Source organism: Salvelinus alpinus, chromosome 2 (assembly GCF_045679555.1).
Source record: "Salvelinus alpinus chromosome 2, SLU_Salpinus.1, whole genome shotgun sequence".
Lineage (NCBI taxonomy): Eukaryota > Metazoa > Chordata > Actinopteri > Salmoniformes > Salmonidae > Salvelinus > Salvelinus alpinus.
Window position 1 is genome coordinate 102,729,769 of NC_092087.1, and position 23,812 is coordinate 102,753,580.

Consider the following 23,812-nt stretch of genomic DNA (forward strand, 5'->3'; position numbering starts at 1 on the left):
GATAAACATGCACTTCATACGCCTTCCACTAGATGTCAATAGGCAGTGAGAGGTGAAATGGAGTGTATAGCTTGATCTGAGGTCAAAAGAGAGCTCTTGGAATGACATGACCCCAATTTCCTTTGTTCAGGAAGGCGCGGGAAGGAACTCTGGATTGCCTTCTGAAGAGCTTTCGTTATAGACGGCTATTATCTCCGGCTTTGATTTTATTTGATAAATGTGATAATATCATCGTAAAGTATGTTTTTTCAATATAGTTTTATCAGATTATTGAAAGTTTATCGGGAGTTTTGGCGTGTTCCGTTCTCTGCGTTTGGTGACGATGGACAGCTTCGCGCCACTTGGCTAGCTTTGGTTGCTAATTCGACAGACGAAGAGAACATTCTAAATCCAAACAACGATTATTCTGGACAAAGGACCCCTTGTACAAGATTCTGATGGAAGCTCAGCAAAAGTAGGACCCATTTATGATGTTATTTCGTATTTCTGTCAAATGTTTAGTATTATTTTCCGCCCTGATTTTGGGCGCTGTCTCGCTATAACGTAAGCTGTATGTCGTACTAAAGTTATTTTAGAATTCTAACACGGCGATTGCATTAAGAACTAGTGTAACTATCATTTGCTGTACAACATGAATTTTTTAGTAAAGTTTATGATGAGTTATTTGGTCAGAATAGGTGAGTGTCAGAAATATATCCGGAGATTCTGGAAAAAAGTTGCTACGTTTTCACAATGTATAACCACGTATTTCAGCTCTAAATATGCACATTTTCGAACAAAACATAAGTGTATTGTATAACCTGATGTTATAGGACTGTCATCTGATGAAGCTTGTCAAGGTTAGTGAAAAATTATATATCTTTTGCTGTTTTTTTGCGATCGCTAACTTTTGCTGCTGATAAATGGGTTGTGTTTTTGGCTATTGTGGTAAGCTAATATAATGCTATATTGTGTTTTCGCTGTAAAACACTTAAAATTGGAAATATTGGCTGGATTCACAAGATCTTTGTCTTTCATTTGCTGTACACCATGTATTTTTCATAAATGTTTTATGATGAGTATTTAGGTATTTCACGTTGGTCTCTGTAATTGTTCTAGCTGCTTCGGTGCTATTTGTGATTGTAGCTGCAATGTGAAACTATGATTTATACCTGAAATATGCACATTTTTTGAACAAAACATAGATTTATTGTATAACATGTTATAAGACTGTCATCTGATGAAGTTGTTTCTTGGTTAGTTTGGTTGGTTCTTGGTTAGTTTGGTTGGTTTTGTGCAAGCTACCTGTGCTGTGAAAGAAATGTCTGTGCTTTTTTGTATTTGGTGGTGAGCTAACATAAATATACGTGGTGTTTTCGCTGTAAAACATTTAAAAAATCTGACATGTTGGCTGGATTCACAAGATGTTTATCTTTCATTTGCTGTATTGGACTTGTTAATGTGTGAAAGCTAAATATTTCGTTTTTTTTATTATTTTATTTCGCGCGCTGCCTTTTCAGTGGAATGTGGGCGGGGTTCTATCTGATGTCATAATACACCCCTCTGATAATCAAGTGATATTTGGAATGTCTGAGTAGTTCTATCTGATGTCATAATACACTCCTCTGATAATCAAGTGATATTTAGAATGTCTGAGTAGTTCTATCTGATGTCATAATACACTCCTCTGATAATCAAGTGATATTTGGAATGTCTGAGTAGTTCTATATGATGTCATAATACACTCTGATAGTGATACATTTGCTCCATTGTTTCCATGTCAGTTGGTTTCCCACTCTGATGATTTATATCTGACAGAGGGGCTTTAAAGGAATAGTATGGTGACATCTTAGCGGGGCTTTAAATAAATAGGATTATTCATTAATTTAATACTCCTATAGCAACAATACACTGCAGCTTTGACATCAAGAAGAGATTGGGCTGATGGGTGTTGGTGCTACTATACAGGTAAGGCTGTCCAATATGAATATGAATGTTCAATACACACAATAGGTTGATCGGTAGCCAGTTAGTTAGCTGCTACGTTTTTAGCAATACAACTCGCTATCAACTTAGTCAAAATGCCCTCCAGGCCTGGTAGTGGCAGCAGTGTACTACATCAACTGTTTACCAGAGCTTCCTGAGGGGAAACAATTAGGCTGTATATAGCTTGATTTTGGAGCCAGCAGCATACCACCCTACTTCCCACAGCTGGCTTGCTTCTGAAACTAAACGGTGTTGGTTCTGATTGGTTATGCAAACATTTGTTTATTTAATTATGTTTATCAGTAAGAATATTGTTTTATTTCTAAATGGTCACGCCTTGCTTTGGTCATGTGTTCTCTTATGGGTCAATCATTTTAATTAGAATATAGCAATTACGGTGTCTCCTCAATCACTCCCAGTGCCTTTGGAAAGTATTCAGATTGGGGACATTGCCTTGTGTCGGGTGCCATCTTTCAGATGGGACGATAAACGGGTGTCTTGACTCTCTGTGGTCACTAAAGATCCCATTGCACTTATCATAAGAGTAGGGGTGTTAACTCTGGTGTCCTGGATTAATTCCTCATCTGGCCCTCATGCCATCATGGTCATCTGATTAGAATACTTTCTGAAGGCATTGTATATAGCCATGTTGTAAAGTATGAAAAGGCTTGTTCATTCACATGTCATGAAATCACTATGACATCATCATATTTGTATATATCCTACTGAATAAACTTTGGATGGAAACATGGTTATTATTTATTTAACAAGGTAAGTCAACTGAGAACAGGAGGAAGGAAACTGTTTACAATTTGGCTCAGGCATCCTCCCTTCTCTCCCCTGTAATGATTCCCCAGGTTGTTGCTGTAAATGACAATGTGTCCTGGTAACAGATACCAGTCTATCTTCCTGTCAACTAACAGAACTCTGCTGGTTGTCCTGGTAACAGATACCAGTGGGCAGATCTATTGTATTTGTTCAAACTAAACTACAGCACTTACTTTGATGAGACAAATCTGATCCTTTCTTCTCTTCTCCTCCTCTCACAGTTCCACTCAGCCCCGTTGTTTTCCTGCAGTCCACCAGCTGCACAGACAACTTCTTCATACCCAGCAGTGAGGCGCTACCGGGAGAGGCACGACACGGGGACTCCGGGAGGGAGGAAGGGCTAGCGTTGTCCTGGTAACCATAAAGAGGGGACACAGACACATATCATTATGGATGCTGATGTCACTGTTGTCATGAAGTGCTTTACAGAAACCCAGCCCAGACCCAGATAGAGCAAGCTGTATGCTAGACCAGACCAAGCTGTACCATCTGGTGTTCTGATCTGGAGAGACTCTTCTCTGACTCATCAGCATCAGGATGTTGTTGAGGCTCCCCAGAGGATCCACGATAGTCATGTCTCTCTCCTGTGTGAACGACAACATCAGACAGACAGTCAACTTATGATCTTCTACTACAATCATAGGGTCTTACAAGAGGCATGAATGTCTAAAAAGGGCTTAAAATGGGCACTTTCATCATGATTTTGTAAAATATTGTTTGTGTTGTAAATGTAAAAGGGTCGTTCCACTAAATGGAGGCTTTTTGCACCCCTTTGATATTTTAAGTAGAAATGATGCACCAATATTGAATTTTAAAAGCCTGTTATGCAAAGTTAAGTGCACTTTAATACAGACCACACGGAGAATTCAATAAATCGAATTTAAAAGTACCAAAAATATATGTACCAATGGCAGATTACCACTTAAACATTTCCTACCTTACTGAACAACATATTCAAGTGTAGAACTTCAGTAGAATGCCCCTTTAAAACCACACATTAGTTCAGGTTATAATTTGTGTAACTTTCCAACAGGAATATGTTCCAAAAACTTCGTAAATAACAAGGTTGCCAACAAACAGCGCATACAAAGTTGTATAGAGGCAGAATAAGACACCGGGAAGGGAGTGGGCTATTTCATTACGTGTTTCACTCACCACGTTAATCCACTCTGGTAGCCTACGGACAAACATTAAGAATAAGCTACGTGGTGAGTTGATGCCTATTCGGCAGCGTGTTAGCTCGGTGAATTGACCATGCTACTTTGTTTGCGGCGTTTGTTGGCATCCTTGTACTTTACGAAGATTTTGGAACAGATTCCTGTTGGGACGTTCCACAAATTAGACCCCATTAGTTCAACAACTGCATCGTTTGTGACCCTGGTTTTAAGACAGTACTCACTGGTGGTAATCGGAAATTCCCTCTCCTCCTCTTTTATTGAGATAGCCTCCTCTTCCTCTTTTACTACAAAATGTTCTTCCTCTTCTTTCAATGTTATGGCATCTTCCTCCTTTTTGATTCTGAAAGTTACTACCTCCTCCTCTTCCACTCTGACAACCTCTTTCCCATCTTCCTCTTTCACTGTAATATCATCCTCTTCTGTCAATGTGATAGCCTCCTCTTCCTCCTTTATCATCCTGAAAGCTTCTCCCTCTCCTTTCATCAGAGCTTCTTTCTCCGTCGAGCTTAGTGAGCTCATGCTCCGGGCGATTATCCTAGTGCAGTATCAATTTAACACATTTGCTAATTTAAGACTCAAATTACGTTTAAATGAACGAGTAGATACGTAAACATAATTATGAGCCAAACACTAAGAGTAATATACACAAGATTGGTTTAAAGACTGTAAGAAATTGTATTAGATATTGGTAACTTGTTTTAACAACTTCTCAACATTAGCTATAGTTGACACAACATACACACCCCCTCTTTCTCTTGGACATATGCTGGACTCATTGGACATATACACGACACCCACAACTCCCCTCCCCCATGACAATCACACAGACACACCCAACCCATGGTTGGACCTCAGGACAAAGAACTATCTCAGGAACCAATGGAACGTGGACACCAGGCCTGATCAGGACTACCCAAGACCCAGATCGACCAATCGGAAGGCCGGACTCGCAGATCTACCTACTTTGCTTGTTGTCTATATAGTACTGTACAATTCTGGAAACTGGTCTCTTTCCCGGACAATTCACTAGGAGTCAGACAGAAAGAGCCTTGCTGCAAGATTTTACTAAGATATCTTTACATGTGATTAAACGGCCTTATTATAAAATTATCCACCTCGTCCTATTGTCTCCTCTTGTTCTCCTGTCAACAGTAAACGTTTTACTAACAAACTCTTCAATGTTTCTGTTTTATGTTAGCTCGCAAACCACCGCGTTGATTGAATCAGAAGCCTTTTGTCGCAGTTGAAGAAGCATCCTGTCCCGTCCACTAGAATACACGTCACGCAAGAAGCATCACCCGAAAGACTCATATCGCCATCAGCTGGCTGGAGTGGGTAACGCAGATTGGAGAAAAAACAACCAGATGTTATGTTTTCTCTTCCTTCTTACAGCCAATACTTTCCTCCAGGGCTGACCTGCCCATTAGGTAGGATTAGGTGACAGATTGAAGAGGGTGGCATATTCCAAGCTAAATTGACCAAAGCTCATCGCTAACAACACATAATAACACCTCACATAATGTTGCCCTAAAACTATGACAATTTCTATCACCCAGTGGCATATGGGCTATTAAGGTGAGTGTAGGTGAGGCCACATGAAGCAGTGCCTGCTTTGTTTAAGGTAACATGGACAGATACGGCTCTACCTGTGTAGAGCACATGCACCTTTTCCCTTCCAGTCTCTAAAGTGTCCTTTTGGGTGGTGGCTTTCTTTTGTCTTTTACGGAGAAGTGGCTTCCGTCTGGCCACTCTACCATAAAGGCCTAATTGGTGGAGTGCTGCAGAGATGGTTGGTCTTCTGGAAGGTTCTCCCATTTCCACAGAGGAACTCTTGAGCTCTGTCAGAGTGACCATCGGGTTCTTGGTCACCTCTCTGACCAAGGCCCTTCTCCCCCTATTGCTCAGTTTGGCTGAGCCGCCAGCACTAGGAAGGGTCTTGGTGGTTCCAATCTTCTTCCATTTAAGAATGATGGAGGCCACTGTGTTCTTTGGGACCTTCAATGTGGCAGAAATGTTTTGGTACACTTCCCCAGATCTGTGCCGTGACACAATCCTGTCTCGAAAGGAATATATCACATCAAATATAGGCTACTTAAAGTTCAAGTTAGATCACACATTCCGCCGATTGTTGTTGAAAAACGTTTCTTAAACGGAACAAAACGGGGATAAACATACCTGAATTTGTCCAATAGAAACTCTCGTTTGCAACTGTTGGACTAATGATTACACCGTATATCAGCTAGATGCAGGCAAGAGTGTGCAAGGCGGTATTGAATGTGTCACTGTCTGTCACCTCAAATTTTTCTCTCGACCTGTGTGCACCTACGTTGTAAACTTTAATTCATAGGCAGGTTGTAGAAACCTCATGATAGGTATAGGGGAAATGTTAGTATCATGTAGTAGTCTAAACCTATCGCTGTTACATTGAACAGGGTGAATGGAATATGATTGGCAGTCATCTAATATGCTGTAATAGAAATAAGGCCATGCTCATGAAAAAACAAATCGTTCTGCCTCATCTTAAACGGCACTGTTAGGATGGTGGACCACTCTTGCTACACATGGGAAACTGTTGAGCTGGAAAAACCCAGCAACTTTGCAGTTCTTGACACAAACCGGTGCACCTGGCACCTACTACCATCCCCCGTTCAAAGACACTTAAATATTTTGTCTTCCCCATTCACCCTCTGAATGATACACATACACAATCCATGTCTCATTTGTCTCAAGGCTTAAAAATCCTTATTTAACCTGACTCCTCCCCTTCATCTACACTGATTGAAGTGGATTTAACTTGTGACATCAATAAGGGATCATAGCTTTAGCCTGTATTCACCTGGTCAGTTTATGTCATGGAAGGAGCAGGTGTTCTTAATGTTTTGTAGACTCAGTGTAAAGCACTACAGATAATCAAGTGCTATTTGAATGTGATGCATTTGCTCTATTGTTTACAGCGGGGTTGGGAAATTCCAGTCCTCGAGGGCCTGATTAGTGTCACAGTTTTGCCCCAGCCCCAGCTAACACACCTGACTCCAATAATCAACAATTCATGATCTTCAGTTTAGAATGCAATTTGATTAATCAGCTGTGTTTGCTAGGGAGGGAGAAAAAGTGTGACATCAATCAGGCCCCGAGGACTGGAGTTGCCCACCCCTGGTTTACAGGATGATTTGTATCTTAAAGAGCGTAGCTTTAAGGGAATAGTACCGTCACATCTAAATAAAAACGAATGTAAAAAATGAACAGAGCAAATGTGTATTAAAACACTACCTAATCATATTAGTATTTATTCAACATTTACATATTCATATTGTAATGAAACAGTAGCCCGAGGTCCGGCGCGCTATCGACTGTGCCGCAGAAGCATGCTCGTGCGGCACGGTCGATTTCCGCAATTATAAACCCAGGGTCGCTATTATTATTACACTATTAAGCTTCTACGTCTGTATACAGGACGGTATTATTTGTAAGACGTAAGAGAAAATATATCAGCTTATTGTTAAATTATTATGACGTTCTTTCCAATACAAAAGTGTAGTAACTATTGTTTCCAAACTGCGTTACCCACTCCAGCCAGCAGAAAGGGTGTGTTGGGGTCTTTCAGGTGATGCTTCTTGCGTGACGTATAATCTAGTGGACGGGACAGGAGGCTTCTTCAACAGCGACAAAAGGCTTCTGGTTTAACCACGCGGGGCTTTGCTAACAAACCTAAAACTCTTTAGACCATTCTTGTGTATATTACTCTTAGTGTTTCGAACATAATTCTGTTTACCTATCTACTGGTTCATTTATAAACGTAATTTACTTGTTAAATTAGCAAATGTGTTACATTGATACTGCACTAGGCTAATTTCCCGGAGCATAAACGCACAAATCTAGACGGAGAAAGAAACTCTGGTGAAAGGAGGCAAAGAGGCTTGAAGAATGAAAAAGGAGAAACAAGAGGATGATATTACAGTGAAAGAGGAATATGGGAAAGAGGTTGTCAAAGTGGAAAAAGAGGTAGAAGCTTTCGGAATCAAAAAGGAGGAAGATGCTGTAAAATTGAAAGAAGAGGAAGAACCTTTTCGAGTAAAAGAGGAGGATATCGCAATAAAAGAGGAGACTGAAGTTCCGATTACCACCAGTGAGTACTGTCTTAAAAACAGGGACACAAACTATGCAGTTGTTTAACTAATGTGTGGTTTTTAAGGGGCATTATACTGAAGTTCTGCACTTTAATATGTTGTTCAGTACTGTAGGAGTTGTTTAAGGGGCAATCTGCCATTGGTACATATATTTTGTGCACTTCAAAATTGTATTTATTGAATTCTCTATGTGGTCTATATTAAAGTGCACTTATTCTAATATAACAGGCTTTTAAAATATAATATACAGTGCATCATTTATACTTAAAATATCAAAGGGATGCAAAATGCACCCATTTTGTGGAACGGCCCTTTAACATTTGCATCACAGTGGTGGGAAAAGTACGCAATTGTCATACTTGAGTAAAAGTACAGATACCTGAATAGAAAATTACCCAAGTAAAAGTGAGTCACCTAGTAAAATACTTCCTGAGTAAAAGTCTAAAATATACTGAAGTTTCTCAAGTAAAGTTTATAAATAATTTCAAATTCCTTATATTAAGCAAACCAGATGGTGCCATTTTCTCGTTTTTTAAATTTTTTACATTTACGGATAGCCAGGGACACACTCCAACTCTCAGACAATCTACAATTGAAACGTGTGTTTAGTGAGTCCGCCAGATCAGAGGCAGTAATGATTACCGGGGATGTTCTCTTGATTAGTGCGTGAATTGGACCATTTTCCTGTCCAGCTAAGCCTTCAAAATGTAATGAGTACTTTTGGGTGTCTGGGAAAATGTATGGAGTAAAAAGTACATCATTTTCTTTAGGAATATAGTGAAGTAAAAGTCAAATTAGTCAAAAATAGTAAAGTACAGATACCCTGAATAACTACTTAAATCGTACTTTAAAGTATTTTATACCACTGATCACAAACAAAAGCATAATTAAAGTGGCTAATTTAGGCCCTTTTTAGACAAATATTCATGCCTCTTGTAACACTCTGTAATTGCAATAGATGGTCATAAGTTTACTGTCTGTTTGATGTTGTCATTCACACAGGAGAGAGACGTGACTATCCTGGATCCTCTGGGGAGCCTCAACAACATCCTGATGCTGATGAGTCAGAGAAGAGTCTCTCCAGATCAGAACACCAGATGGTACAGCTTGGTCTGGTCTAGCATACAGCTGGCTCTATCGGGGTCTGGGCTGGGTTTCTGTAAAGCACTTTATGTCAACAGTGACATAAGCATCCATAATGATATGTGTCTGTCCCCTCTTTATGGTTACCAGGAAAATGCTAGCCCTTCCACCCTCCCGGAGTCCCCGTGTCGTGCCTCTCCCGGTAGCACCTTACTGCTGGGTATGAAGAAGTTGTCTGTGCAGCTAGTGGACTGCAGGAAAACAACGGGGCTGAGTGGAACTGTGAGAGGAGGAGAAGAGAAGAAAGGATCAGATTTGTCTCATCAAAGTAAGTGCTGTAGTTTAGTTTGAACAAATACAATAGATCTGCCCACTGGTATCTGTTACCAGGACAACCAGCAGAGTTATGTTAGTTGACAGGAAGATAGACTGGTATCTGTTACCAGGACAACCAGCAGAGTTATGTTAGTTGACAGGAAGATAGACTGGTGGATATGGATGTTATGAATATCATAACACTGAAAAAGGATTCTGCCAATGAAAAGAGAGAAACCAATAGACCATATAAAACCTTGATGAAAGTTAGCTTTAGAAAGTTAAAAGATGATCCAATGTAAGGTGCATGTTTTACAAAAACTTCCATAAAACATGGATGTTACATTGCCTTTCCCAGTCAACCCCCCTATCTTTACAAGACTGTAGAACAGGCAAACTAAACTCAAGACACTGTTAATTAATTAACTAATACTGGAGGAAAGCTGTGATCAGGCTGCCCACTCAAGAGAAAGCTTCAAACTGTAACCAGTGCCGTCAACCTTGTTCAGGTTATCAGTCAACCTACCAGGGTAGTTACAAACAGTAGAGGAATGAAATCATCATGTTTTGGTCATATCTTTACTAATGCTGCAGAAATGTGTTTGAAAGCAGTATCCAGATCCATCAGATGTAGTGATCACAATATAGTAGCCATGTCTAGGAAAACCACAGTTCCAAAGGCTGGGCCTAATATTGTGTAAAAGAGGTCAAACAATAAGTTTTTGTAGTGATTCCTATGTTGTTGATGTAATTAATATTTGTTGGTCCGTGGTGTGTAATGAGCAACCAGACGCTGCCCTTGACACATTTATGAAATTGCTTATCCCAGTTACTAATAAGCATGCACCCGATAAGAAAATGACTGTAAAAACTATTAAATCCACGTGGATTGATGAGGAATCAAAAAATGGTATGATGAAGAGGGAGGCAAAAGAGATGGCAAATAGGTCTGGCTGTATAACTGATTGGCAAACAAATTGCAAATTGAGAAATCATGTGACTAAATAAAAAGAAGGAGAAACTACACTATGAAACAAAGATAAATGACATGAAGAATGATAGTAAAAATCTTTGGAGCATCTTCAATGACATTTTGGGCGAAAATATCAACAATGACTTGTCACCTGTGTCTGACAACGTGGATGGAAAATTGAGGATAATAGCGGCCGATATTGCCACTCCTATTTGCCTTGTCTTTAATTTAAGCGTACTAGAAAGTGTGTGCCCTCAGGCCTGGAGGGAAGCTAAAGTCATTCAGGGATTGGACTGCTGAGGACTGGGGTAACGTCATTTTCTCTGATGAATCCCCTTTCCCGAATGTTTGGGGCATCCGGAAAAAAGCTTGTCCGGAGAAGACAAGGTGAGCGCTACCATCAGTCCTGTGTCATGCCAACAGTAAAGCATCCTGAGACCATTCATGTGTGGGGTTGCTTCTTAGCCAAGGGTGTGGGCTCACTCACAATGTTGCCTAGGAACACAGCCATGAATAAAGAATGGTACCAACACATCCTCCGAGAGCAACTTCTCCCAACCATCCAGGAACAGTTCGGTGACGAACGATGCCTTTTCCAGCATGATGGAGCACCTTGCCGTAAGGAAAAAGTGATAACTAAGTGGCTCGGGGAACAAAACATCAATATTTTGGGTCCATGGCCAGGAAACTCGCCAGACTGTAATCCCATTGAGAACTTGTGGTCAATCCTCAAGAGGTGGGTGGACAAACAAATACCCACAAATTCTGACAAACTCCAAGCATTGATTATGCAAGAATGGGCTGCCCTCAGTCAGGATGTGGCCCATAAGTTAATTGAGAGCAGGGTGGATTGCAGATGTCTTGAAAAAGAAGGGTCAACACTGCAAATATTGACTCTTTGCATCAACTTCATGTCATTGTCAATAAAAGCCTTTGACACTTATGAAATGCTTGTAATTATACTTCAGCATTCCATAGTAACATCTGACAAAAATATCTAAAGCCACTGAAGCAGCAAACTTTGTGGAAATTAATATTTGTGTCATTCTCAAAACTTTTGGCCGCGACTGTAGGTCGCATTCTGTATCATACAGCTTTGAAAGTTATATATTTAGAACTGTTTCGTTTTTTGTGTTCTGACTTGTAAAACAGAATGAATAAATAAGTAATGTAAATATTAGTAATTACCAGTAAACTCTACAACATTTGATTTAAAATCGCACCAAGATAGTTAAAACTGGGCTGAGGTTATTGAGGGATCTGATCAGGATTTACCCTCGTAGCAATGCCGTTTTATCATGTGGAGGTTTCATTCGGGTCTCTATTTTAAAAAACACACTTTCTTTGGCAGGAGAAAGACCAGACTCAGAGGAACCAGAGACACGGACGTCCAAACCAGCAAGAAGACACCAGTACAGTACTTTTTATTGATTTTTGAAGACCCCCAAACAATTTAGAGAAATAAAAAATGGTTTGACCATTAAGCAAACACAAGCCTGTTTTGAGGCTGAATATATCCCAAAATAGGAAAGTCACAGTCATAGCTCACACATGCTCTGTTCCAGTGTGCCCATACCTATAATTTGAGACCATTTTTGGAAAGTTTTGAGCTTTTTTCGATTTTTAAACACCCCCAGACAATTTAGACAAATAGGCCATGATTTGAACATACAGTAAAAACAACCTTGGTTTGAGGCTGAACGTACAGCCAAAACAAGCCAGTTTTGAGGGTGCATAGATCCGTGATCATAGATCAGTGATGTATCACACAGGCTCTGTTCAGGTGTGACTAGACGTATACTTTGAGACCATTTGTGTAAACATTGGAGCTTTTTTGAGATTTTAGACATCCGCAGACTAATTTGAAAAACAAACCTGAATTGAATTTTCAGCAAAAAAATCCATATTTTTGAGCGTGCATAGATCCATAAATTGGACAGTCACCGTGATGTATCACACATGCTCTGTTCATGTGTGACTAGGTCTCTAATTTGAGACCATTTTTGGAAACATTTGAGCTTTTTTACCGTACCACATATCCCAGAGAGGTTTTAAGTAATAACTTCATTACATGTACTTATTGTGCATTCACTGTGTTACAGAAAACAAAGAAGGATCCCTATTGTGTGCAGATTTTGCATGAAGAACCAGGAAAGCATATCTATACATCTCAGCAGAGTCTGCATGAAGACAGAATCAAAACAAAAGATTGATCAGGAAGTTCGTAATTCCCGCGACTCCATGATAGAGCATCTTTGGCACGGCAGGATTATTGACTACAGAATACTCAGCTGTATTGTGACACAACAGGACGCACTCCAACCTCTGATTAAGAACCGTGAACAAATGGGTCATTTTGTTACGAACAAGCCAGAAGCCAAACTAATAACTGGGTAAGCTACTATTTTGCACTGATAAAATAATATATGTTTAAGTTACATGCTATTGGAACTCATTTGAACTGTTGTCCAATTATGTTTGATTGTAAAATAATATAAATGTTTTTGTTAATCTGTATGATATTTCAGCCAAGTGGAAGTGGCTCAAGTGTTGGTACCAACTACAGATGAAAATATAGATGAAGAATCAGACGTCAACATGGAAGATGACCAGTCGGCGCTGTACCAACCGTAAGTAAATACAAATAGAAATCATTTTCATTAACAAGTACTACGTAGAAGTATAGAAGCAAACATGGATGTATTTTATTTATTCTAATCTGCATACCAAATATTTTCTAGACCATTGAACCAGGTATGGGACACCAAACTGAGAAAGGTGATGCAAAGCAGTGGTTTATACCAAAAGCACCCTCTGGATTGTGATCTGCTGGCTGGATTTGGGAAATATCTCCGTGACGACAACAAAATTCCCAATTTCAAACAGGAGGTGTGTACAGAGATGTTACTTTAATTTAACTGTTTACATATTTTAATGAGAATTAATAGATTTTAAAGTAGTTATTAACTATGTAATTAATATTATTTTCATGTACAGGTTGCAAATGTGTCAAGGTTTTTGTTTTACATGGACTCAAACAAACCATCGCTGGATTTTGTTAATAACTTGGAAAAAAGCAGATCATTTTTTACCAAGCTTGCAGACATCGGACAGAAGAAGCAAACCATTGCCAACTACATGAAGAATTTGAAGAGATTTATTCGCTACAACATCACCACTACAAGCCTTATTCAGACAGACAGAGCCGTGTTTGAGCAATGCAAGCATTTCCTCCTATGCTTGAATGAACTGCAGAAGTCCATGAGCAAGCAGGTGTCTCAGGAAACTACTGGAAAAAGGTATATATTTCCAATTGATCCTCACAGAAATGTTTTTTTATTTTTAATAAGTGTGTATTATCAACGTTCTTAAAATAATTAATGTATTATTGTTTTTCTGCAGATACATACAGATGGTGTCAGTTGCGAAGACACCAAAAGAATGTTGGGAAATTTTGAGGGTGGCGAAGAACGAATTTCTGTGTATCATTGGGAAGGCCATGAATGAAGAATCCTTGCTGGAAACTGAACAACTGCATGTTCTGTACTACCTTGAGTCTCTGCTCATGCTCAAACATCTCCAAAGGGCTGGAGTGATCAAACATTTGACCGTAAGTTAACTAATGTCATAAATTTGCTATAATGTTGAATTGTATTTGCTTCTTTGGCATTTGTTTTATTAATATGTCACTGTTCCAATTGCAGCTGAGCGAATGGCTCTCAAGGAGCGCGTGCAAGTTGCCAGATGGTGAGAATTGGACTGTCGTCGGTGTTAAGATGCACGAAACAGCAACGCAGCAAGTTGCAACCATTTTGTTAGATGAGGAGGAACATGCAGTAAGTATATTTACTACAATCTGTTATTGTGAATGTGATTTAATACAGGATCCGGGATCCTCCTCATCAGAAACGCTGACTAGCATAACCTAGCCTAGCGCCACAGGGAATATGATATAATATATTTTCATGAAATCACAAGTCCAATACAGCAAATGAAAGATAAACATCTTGCAAATCCAGCCAACATGTCCGATTTTTAAAATGTTTTACAGCGAAAACACAACATATATTTATGTTTGCTCACCACAATAGCCCAAAACACAACGGCAGTTTTGCACCGCAAAGATAGCTTTCACAAAACCCACAAATAGAGATAAAATTAATCACTAACCTTTGAACAACTTCATCAGATGACAGTCTTATGACATCATGTTATACAATACATTTATGTTTTGTTCGAAAATCTGCATATTTATAGCTACAAATCTAGGTTTTACATTGCAGCCATGGTCACAAATGGCACCAAAATGTCTGGAGAAATTTTAGACAGCCACGTAATCTAACAGAAACCCATCATAAACTTTGCTGAAAAATACAAGTTGCATATATAATTAAAGATACATTGGTTCTTAATGCAACCGCTGTGTTAGATTTTTAAAAAAATACTTTAGTACAAAGCACAGCATGCAATAATCTGAGACAGCGCTCAGCCATTCTCCGCCATGATGGAGTCCAAAGAGTCAAAAACGAAAATACGAAATTACATCATAAATATTCCCTTACCTTTGATGATCTTTCATCAGAATGCAGTGCCAGGAATACTAATTCCACAATAAATTGTTTTTTGTTTTAGATTGTCCATTTCTTCTGTCGAATTAGCAATTTTGGCTTGCATAGTGGAGCTCACGTGTCCATGAAGATTTTACGCATGAACGAAAAATTCAAAAAGTCATAATAGTCGAATAAACTGGTCAAACTCAGTTGAGAATCCATCTTTAGGGTGTTTTTCAGAAATCAATCCAATAACTTCCCAGACGGAGCATTTCTTCGTGTCTACCTAATGCATTGCAGAAAACGATATGACAAACCGAAGTGCGTTGCCAAGTACTACTAATATGGCTGACCTCTCACTCCAACGAGTCCCATCCGGTCCCAGGAAAGGCTAGAGACTTCATTCCACGTTCTACTGCCTGTTGACATCTAGTGGAAGGCGTGTGAAGTGCATACAGATCCATAAATAAAAGACAATTGAATAGGCAATGCCTTTCACAGAGACCCATTTCCGAATTTTCACTTCCTGTTTGGAAGTTTGCCTGCCAAATGAGTTCTGTTTTTCTCACAGATATAATTCAAACAGTTTTAGAAACGTCAGAGTGTTTTCTATCCAATAGTAATAATAATATGCATATCATATAATCTAGGGCAGAGTACGAGGACGTTTAAATTGGGCACGATTTTATCCAGAAGTGAATCGGGTGCCCCCTATTTACATGTATTAATGTTGTCTATATTTTCAGTGGTTCGATGTGTACTACCGACATGTTCGACCAGCTTTTCTTAAAAACTCTGATGACATGCAAGAAGATGAGAGATTCTTCATTTCCACAACCGGGAAACCCATCTACAACCCATCCAATGACCTACAAAGGTTTCATGCCAAGTAAGTACACCACTGTTAAGGAGAACACTGTTTAATCATTCCACAATACTTTTTGGACAGTACAGTTTTCTGAAACCAAACTGTTTTTCTTGTTCTTTCATCAGATACAACTTGCCCAACATCACGAGCCAGGTAGCAAGAAAAGTTTTTGAGACAAATACCAAAGCCAGCTTCACAGACCAAGAGATGTCCCTTGTTGCTGACTACTTGGCCCATACAACTGCTACAACTAAAAAGCATTACTGCTTGAAGACAACAGTCAATGCCTGCATGGAAATGAAGCTGATCTCCAAAGTTGCCATGTCCATTGAATCTGAGTAAGTATTTACACTAATTATATAAATTACACTTTACATTGTCTTGTAAATGCTGCTACATATAGATACAAATGTGTTATGTTCCCTTTTTCAAGTAGTGAGACTGCAGGCCCCTCCTGTGCAAGCACAAGGAGAAAAGGAGCATTGTCCAGCAGCAAAAAGTTGGATGAGGCACAGACCTTGAAACTCTTCTATGAACACTTCCCTGTCACAATTGATGGACAATCAATCAAGACGAAGGACAGACGACTGATTGCAGGAACGTATGAGAGATACTGCTATGACAAGTGGAGAAGCCAGCAAGAGAAAATGAGACGTGATTATGTGATCGGTATGAAGCAGCTAAAATACACTAAACTAAATACAATTTTGTTATATTATATATTACAAAAATTTACTTTATTTAGTCAGTAAATAAAGTACTACTTGATAAGGGCTTCTACTATTGAATAAATGAAATTATTAATAACACTTATTTTTTTGTTACAGCGCACTTCCCCAGAAGACAGCCCACTGCAAGTCAAGTAGAGAGATACATTGAAAGGCAGAACTGGGAGAAGAACAAAGTGAAAGTGGAGAATGTCCTTTGTTACTGGCAACCTTCAATTAACACTGACACACCAAAAGACAACAAGGCAATTAAGAAGCTGGTGAAGTCACAGAAGTGGAAAGGACTGTACATTGCCACTGACCCTGATAAAGGAAAAAAGGTCATGACGACACGTCCATTTGCTAAAGGGGAAGTTGTCTGTGACTACCACGGTCTCCCACTCTCAGGGAAGCAGGGGAAAGAATTGTTGGAAGCAACAGATAATGACGAGATGGGGTTCATTTACTTCTACAAGGAATCGTCAGGGAAAACGTACTGTATAGATGCAAAGACTGTGCCCTGCCCTTGCCACCCAGAGATGGACACAATTGGACGTAGGATAAATCATTCCAGAAAGAGAAGCAACATAAAGGGTCAGCTTCAGCAATTAGAAGAGGATGGCAATGTGTGGAACATCATCCTTTTCATTGCCCTACGAGACATTCAGGTGCAACAAGAACTGTTATTTGACTATGGGGTGTCAAGAAAATCTTTTGTTGGAGAAGGAGAAGATTTGGAATGGCTTGACAACTAGGTCCGTCAGATGGGTCTCAAAACAACTCCCCTTGGGTGGTGCTGTGGCGGAGATAAGAGAGTGACCTTTGGAAGTGACCTTTGGATCTTCCCAGCCTGTCAACATTTTGTTTTCTTCTGTTATACATATTGAAAGAGAATGTGCAATATTAAATAATAGATCATCACACACACACACACACATGGCTTCATCGTTGTTCAGTTTATTCATAGTTTCTCACCATTTTTAATTATCGCATATGATCATAGTTTGAATATAGTTGGCCATAGTTTCTAATCATAGTTTCTAAATGTACTTTCTAATTGTATTTTCTAGTCTGAGAAGTTTTGGTACAATAATAAAGTCAAATGCAACCGAACAGGCCAGAAGCAATTGTTTGTCCCTGTAGTTTTGAATGTTTCCCTGTCAGAAAATTGTTGAGAGGCTAAGAGAATGACCTTTGGAGGTGATCTTCCCAGGATGTCAACATTTCATTATCTTCTGTTGCAGAGGGGAGGGGCAGTTCAGTGAGCTGGAGCCTTTGATTGCCCTGCCTCTGGGAGCCTGTCAGATATGTTCAAAATATCAGTAAGATATATCTGTAAAATATTTTGAGCTACAAACATACTTCTTCTATTTGGAGAGTTTTTTTTTTTACCATTCAGGGATCTACTATCAAACAGTCAAGAAATCATTAAAAGATGAATGTTTACACTGCTCCACTGCTGTGACAAGTGGAGAAGCCAGCAAGAGGAAAGGAGATGATTCATGTGATTGGTAAGGTGCACCTAAAATCCAGTAAACTGAATACAATTTTGTTGTATTAGGTATTACGAAAATGGGCAATGATTTGAACGTACAGTAAAAACAAGCTTTTTTTGAGGCTGCATAGATCCATAGATTGGACAGTCACAGCGATGTATCACAAATGCTCTGTTCCAGTGTGACTAGACCTATAATTTGAGAGCATTTTGGGAAAATTTTGAGCTTTTTCCATTTTTAAACATCCCCAGACATTTACACCCTCTTCCCCAGAATTTCAAGGGCCCGGGAGAGCTCACCGGATGCCGCCGGAACCGCAATGCTTTCCAGGGCTTGGGCCCCTCTCTCGGGGAGAACCCATTCCAGGGCGCTCTGCTCTTCACAAAGAAAAGAGAACTCTCCCTGGGGTTCCCGCCAGCTTCTCCGGGATCGGTCGCGTTACCGCACTGGACGCCTCGTGCCGCCCATCTCCGCCACTCCGGATTCGGGGATCTGAACCCGACTCCCTTTCGATTGGCCGGGGGCGGAGGCCATCGCCCCTCCCTTCCGAACGGCGTTCGCCCATCTCTTAGGACCGACTGACCCATGTTCAACTGCTGTTCACATGGAACCCTTCTCCACTTCGGCCTTCAAAGCTCTCGTTTGAATATTTGCTACTACCATCAAGATCTGCACCCGCGGCGGCTCCACCCGGGCCCGCGTCCTAGTCTTCCGTTCTCACCGCAGTGGCCCTCCTCCTCATACATGTGAAAATGTTAATTTTACCTTTTTATTCTACAATAACCTTTACCCCCTCCTTTTGGGAATGTTTCCTCACTTCCAGTAGAATAGCTTTCATAAAGATGTATCCAAAGGAGCAATAGAGTTGGAGAACATGCGCCCGTGTATTTTGTTCTCTTTGAGGTCCATTTTCTCCGAAACCTAACCCGCCAGAGCCCTGTTCTCCTATTGAACAAACTGCTATCTTGAAATGTTGAAAAAGTTGTGTTCATAGGAAGCATGGGCTGTTTTCTCTCAAGACAAAAAAGTAGGCCCAAAATGAGGCCTGACCTAAATTGAGGGTGATTTTGGGTAACAGCGGCCAATCCGTTGAGGCTAGAAACACAAATTAAACCACAGGAATGTTTTTGAGGTCCTCCATATATTCTCTGACCATGTGAAATGAACCCTTAACAGTGAATAAATTCCAAAATGTACCTTCTCTCTTTACTGCTAGGTCCATCTGCTTGAAATCTAATGGGACACAATACTATCCATTAACATGTTTGGTTCTACATATTAGAGTAAGAACTTGACGGACAAATATTCTCAGAACCCAACAAACCTCTCTTTAAAAATTCAAAAACTGTAATTTCTGTAATATGTTTAGCCATGCAAGTTTGACTGAAAATGTCAGGTCCTCACGGGTAATTGAATGATTTGCCTTGCAAAATCACCTACAATGACAGCTCATCAGGCTACTATAAGGATTACCTTTACTGATTGAAGCTATGGACCTGGAGCCACATGAAAGGCTTAAATTGTCCCTGTAGTTTGAATGTTTCCCTGTCAGAAAATTGTTGATAGGCTAAGAGAATGACATTTGGAGGTGATCTTCCCAGGGTGTCAACATTTCATTATCTTCTGTTGCAAAGGGGAGGGGCAGTTCAGTGAGCTGGAGCCTTTGATTGCCTTGCAGAGGGGAGCCTGTCAGATATGGTCAAAATATCTGTAAGATATATCTAAGATAATTTGTGATACAAACATACTTCTATTTGGAGAAGGTTTTTTTTCCCATTCAGGGATCTACTATCAAACAGTCATGAAATCATAAATAAATGAATGTCTACACTAAAGTATGTGGATTTGATGGACTTTCTAACCTTAAAGGGACAAGAACCAAAGTACAAATGCCAAAGAAGTCCCTGCTCAGCCCTGATCCTTTAATTTTTTTAAATTCTGGTTTCTTCTTAAGTTCCGGCCTTTCTAGGGAGTTTTTCCTAGCCACCATGCTTCTACACCTGCATTGCTTGCTGTTTGGGGTTTTAAGCTGGGTTTCTGTACAGCACTTTGAGAAATCAGCTAATGTGAGAAGGGCTTTATAAATAAATTTGATTTGAGTCAATGCCATGTCTGTTGTCTTTTGTCATAGAGAGAGAGAATCTATTTCATAAAGGTATCCATTAAGATAGGGAGAGAGTGTGTACATTCTAGGCCAAGAATGAAGCCTGACCTAAATTTAAGGTGCTTTTGGGTTACAGCAGCCAAACCGTGGAGGCTAGAAACACAATTCAACCACAGGAATGGTTGGGAGGTCCTCCTTATTTACTCAGACCATTTGAAATGAACCCTTAAAACAGTGAATCAATTCCTAAATGTGCCTTAGTTCTCTCCCCTTAGGAATACATTGCCTGCTGCTCGAAATTCAACTGGATGACTAAGTGGGTTAGGGTTACCCTAGAAAACTATCATCAATGACAACTAATCAGGCTACTATAAGGATTACCTGTGTTGTTTTTCAGCTTCCTGGAGCAACCGGAAGTGGTTAAGTTGACCCTAAAAGAGGTATTCAACCCTATGAAAATCAATCCGTTTTTAACATAAAGACTTGAAACTCAGGATTATGTAAACGGGTGTCCCAGTGAGGAAATGTGTTTAATTGTAGCTTCCTGTGACAAACGGAAGTGCCTTACATTGAGGTCATAGGTGCTGTTTTGAGGGGTTAAAAAGGTCACATCTTTCCAAAATGTCATATGTGTGATTAGGCAACCCTCATGAACTGATACATACAAGACTGGTAATAGGACTTCACTGCTACTTCCTATCTGGTAATAGGACTTCACTGCTATTTCATGGTTTTGATGTCTTCATATATTATTCTACAATGTATAAAATAGTGAAAATAAAGAAAAACCCTTGAATGAGTAGATGTGTCCAAACTTTTGACTGGTTCTGTATCTTTATGCTACTGTCACATAACATAATATAATGTCAGTGTCAGTATCCTTAGATGCTCTGGGAATGTGTTATATTGTGTGCATGTACCCCTTGTTGATATTCCTTAACATCTTAGATACTAGTACATTAGTAGTACATAACAGTGTAATAGTCTAGTACTACAGTACGGTCCTGTCTTGACGTTTGAAACTGAAAAGTTTATTGTCAGAACCAGCTTTTTGGACATGTGTAGTATATAAAATATCAGGGACTCCTTGATTCACCAAAGGTTCTTGTTCTCTACAGTTTAACATAAACAGTATTTCCCTCCCCTCTAAAAACATACTTTTGGATTATAAACATGTCAATAAAGAAAGATGACTAAAGTATCTTGTCATGTCATATACATCGTAACCCAAGGGTGGTCAAATTGTTGTTCAAATGTTGCATATAACATCTTTAGTTCCTAGGCATTGTTTTATATGTTATAATGTATAATAAACAACTATATTGTATACGTTAACAATATTGTTTTGTCAAAATAAACTGCTACCTGCATCTGTATGCAGACGATACAGTTGTGTACTATATTGCCCACCCTGCTGATCAGGCTCTATCTGAACTACAGTATGCTGTCATTATTTTACAGAAAACCTTTATTGACCTTATATTGTTATTGAATCTGTGTAAAACTAAGTATATGTTGTTTTCTAGAGTGCCCAAAAATGATTCTTATGATTGAAGTGTGTCACGTTGTATAAAGATCGGAGACAGGCGCAGGAATACAAAATAGTTTTTTTTTTTTACCCACAGATGCGTACGTCATAAACATGACGGGGACGAAGCCCAAAGCAAACACGTATATTTTACACGAGGCTGTAACCCAAACAATGAGCGAGGTGTAAACCTCTAATAAATACACGGGACGAGACCCATAGTAACAATACACGGGACGAAACCCGTAATGACAATACACAGGACGAGACCCGTTACAACAATACACGGGACGAGACCCATAGTAACAATACACGGGACGAGACCCGTAATGACAAAACACGGGACGAGACCCGTAATGACAATACACGGGACGAGACCCGTAATGACAATACACGGGACGAGACCCATAATGACAAAACACGGGACGAGACCCATAGTAACAATACACGGGACGAGACCCGTAATGACAATACACGGGACGAGACCCATAATGACAATATACGGGACGAGACCCGTAATGACAATACATGGGACGAGACCCGTAATGACAATACACGGGACGAGACCCGTAGTAACAATACACGGGACGAGACCCATAGTAGCAATACACGGGACGAGACCCGTAATGACAATACACGGGATGAGACCCGTAATGACAATACACGGGACGAGACCCGCAATAACAATACACGGGACGAGACCCGTTACGACAATACACGGGACGAGACCCATAGTAACAATACACGGGACGAGACCCGTAATGACAATACACGGGACGAGACCCGTAATGACAATACACGGGACGAGACCCGTTACGACAATACACGGGACGAGACCCGTAATGACAATATACGGGACAAGACCCGTAATGACAATACACGGACGAGACCCGTAATGACAATACACGGGACGAAACCCGTAATGACAATACACAGGACGAGACCCGTTACAACAATACACGGGACAGGACCCGGTACAACAATACAAAAAAACTAAGTATATGTTGTTTTCTAGATTGCACAAAAATAATTCTAATGATTGAAGTGTATGTACCTTGTATGGTGTATCTGATGTTAATAAGCTGTCTTTTAAAATACATATTGATGAGTTAGTTGATTAAGATGCTGAGTTGCTGTTTTAGGCTGGGTTTCTGTCTAGACGTTAAGCTGTATTTTAAAAAACATATTGATGAGTTAGTTAATTAAGATGCTGAGTTGGTGTTTTAGGCTGGGTTTCTGTATAGACATTAAGCTGTCTTTTAAAAACATATTGATGAGTTAGTTAATTAAGATGCTGAGTTGGTGTTTTAGGCTGGGTTTCTGTCTAGACGTTAAGCTGTCTTTTAAAATACATATTGATGAGTTAGTTAATTAAGATGCTGAGTTGGGGTTATAGGCTGGGTTTCTGTATAGACATTAAGCTGTATTTTAAAAACGTATTGATCAGTTAGTTAATTAAGATGCTGAGTTGGGGTTTTAGGCTGTGTTTCTGTATAGACATGAAGCTGTATTTAAAAAAAATATATTGATGAGTTAGTTAATTAAGATGCTGAGTATAAAAAGGGTCTTCTTCTATAGAAATAGGTCAGGCCTCTTGCTTAATAGTACAAAGCAGATCATTCAATCGATGTTCTTACTGGTCCTAGACTGTGGTGACATCATCTATATGAATGCAGCTGCCACTTCATTAAAGCCATTAGATGCATTTGACCATAGTGCACTTTGTTTTATTATGGGTACAGGTTCAGTGCACATCCCTGTATTCTCCATCAGGAAGTAGGCTTGACCCTCTTTGTGGTCACGTAGGTCCATTCATTGCTCTCTTTGCATTTATAAATCTCTTTGACAGTAACTCCCTCTGTAGCTAACATCTACAATAACCATTAGAGGTAAGAGTTGGTGTTATCATACACAGTCTCAGGGATGGCTAGCTCTGGGAATTCCTTTGGTCTGTACAGAGTTAGGTAAATCAGCTCTTTGCACCTTACTTGTGGAATAATCTCCAAACTTCTCTAAACGTTGATGTTTTGGTGCCTCTAGGTTAATTCAGACTGCTGATTGAGGACCAGTTACAACTTACTTACAAAACC

The 23,812-nt window shown here is 39.7% G+C and overlaps 2 protein-coding genes and 1 pseudogene across 3 annotated transcripts in view; 2 read left to right on the forward strand and 1 right to left on the reverse strand.

The window, feature by feature from the left end:
* Positions 1-4,628, reverse strand: part of LOC139547314 (S-antigen protein-like) — a 63,665-nt gene extending 59,037 nt beyond the window's left edge. The window contains exon 1 of the mRNA XM_071356349.1: positions 4,193-4,628. Coding sequence (XP_071212450.1) covers positions 4,193-4,490 — 298 coding nt within the window. The 5' untranslated portion in view covers positions 4,491-4,628. The remainder of the gene's footprint in view (positions 1-4,192) is intronic.
* The window catches only part of LOC139547605 (zinc finger protein 107-like), a 123,669-nt pseudogene that overhangs the window by 15,125 nt on the left and 84,732 nt on the right, over positions 1-23,812 (forward strand).
* Positions 7,628-18,044, forward strand: LOC139546440 (uncharacterized). Of its 2 annotated transcripts, none has more exons than XM_071354823.1 (14): positions 7,628-8,097; positions 9,101-9,198; positions 9,332-9,509; positions 11,821-11,881; positions 12,572-12,862; positions 12,998-13,099; positions 13,211-13,358; positions 13,467-13,768; positions 13,872-14,079; positions 14,174-14,305; positions 15,766-15,908; positions 16,013-16,225; positions 16,324-16,556; positions 16,715-18,044. In XM_071354823.1, the coding sequence occupies exons 1-14, from the start codon at positions 7,896-7,898 to the stop codon at positions 17,347-17,349; spliced, it is 2,946 nt and encodes a 981-aa protein (XP_071210924.1). In that variant the 5' UTR covers positions 7,628-7,895; the 3' UTR covers positions 17,350-18,044. The 2 variants fall into 2 exon arrangements, with proteins under 2 accessions (XP_071210924.1, XP_071210918.1); XM_071354817.1 differs by having other exon boundaries at positions 7,629-8,097; positions 16,321-16,556; positions 16,715-18,042.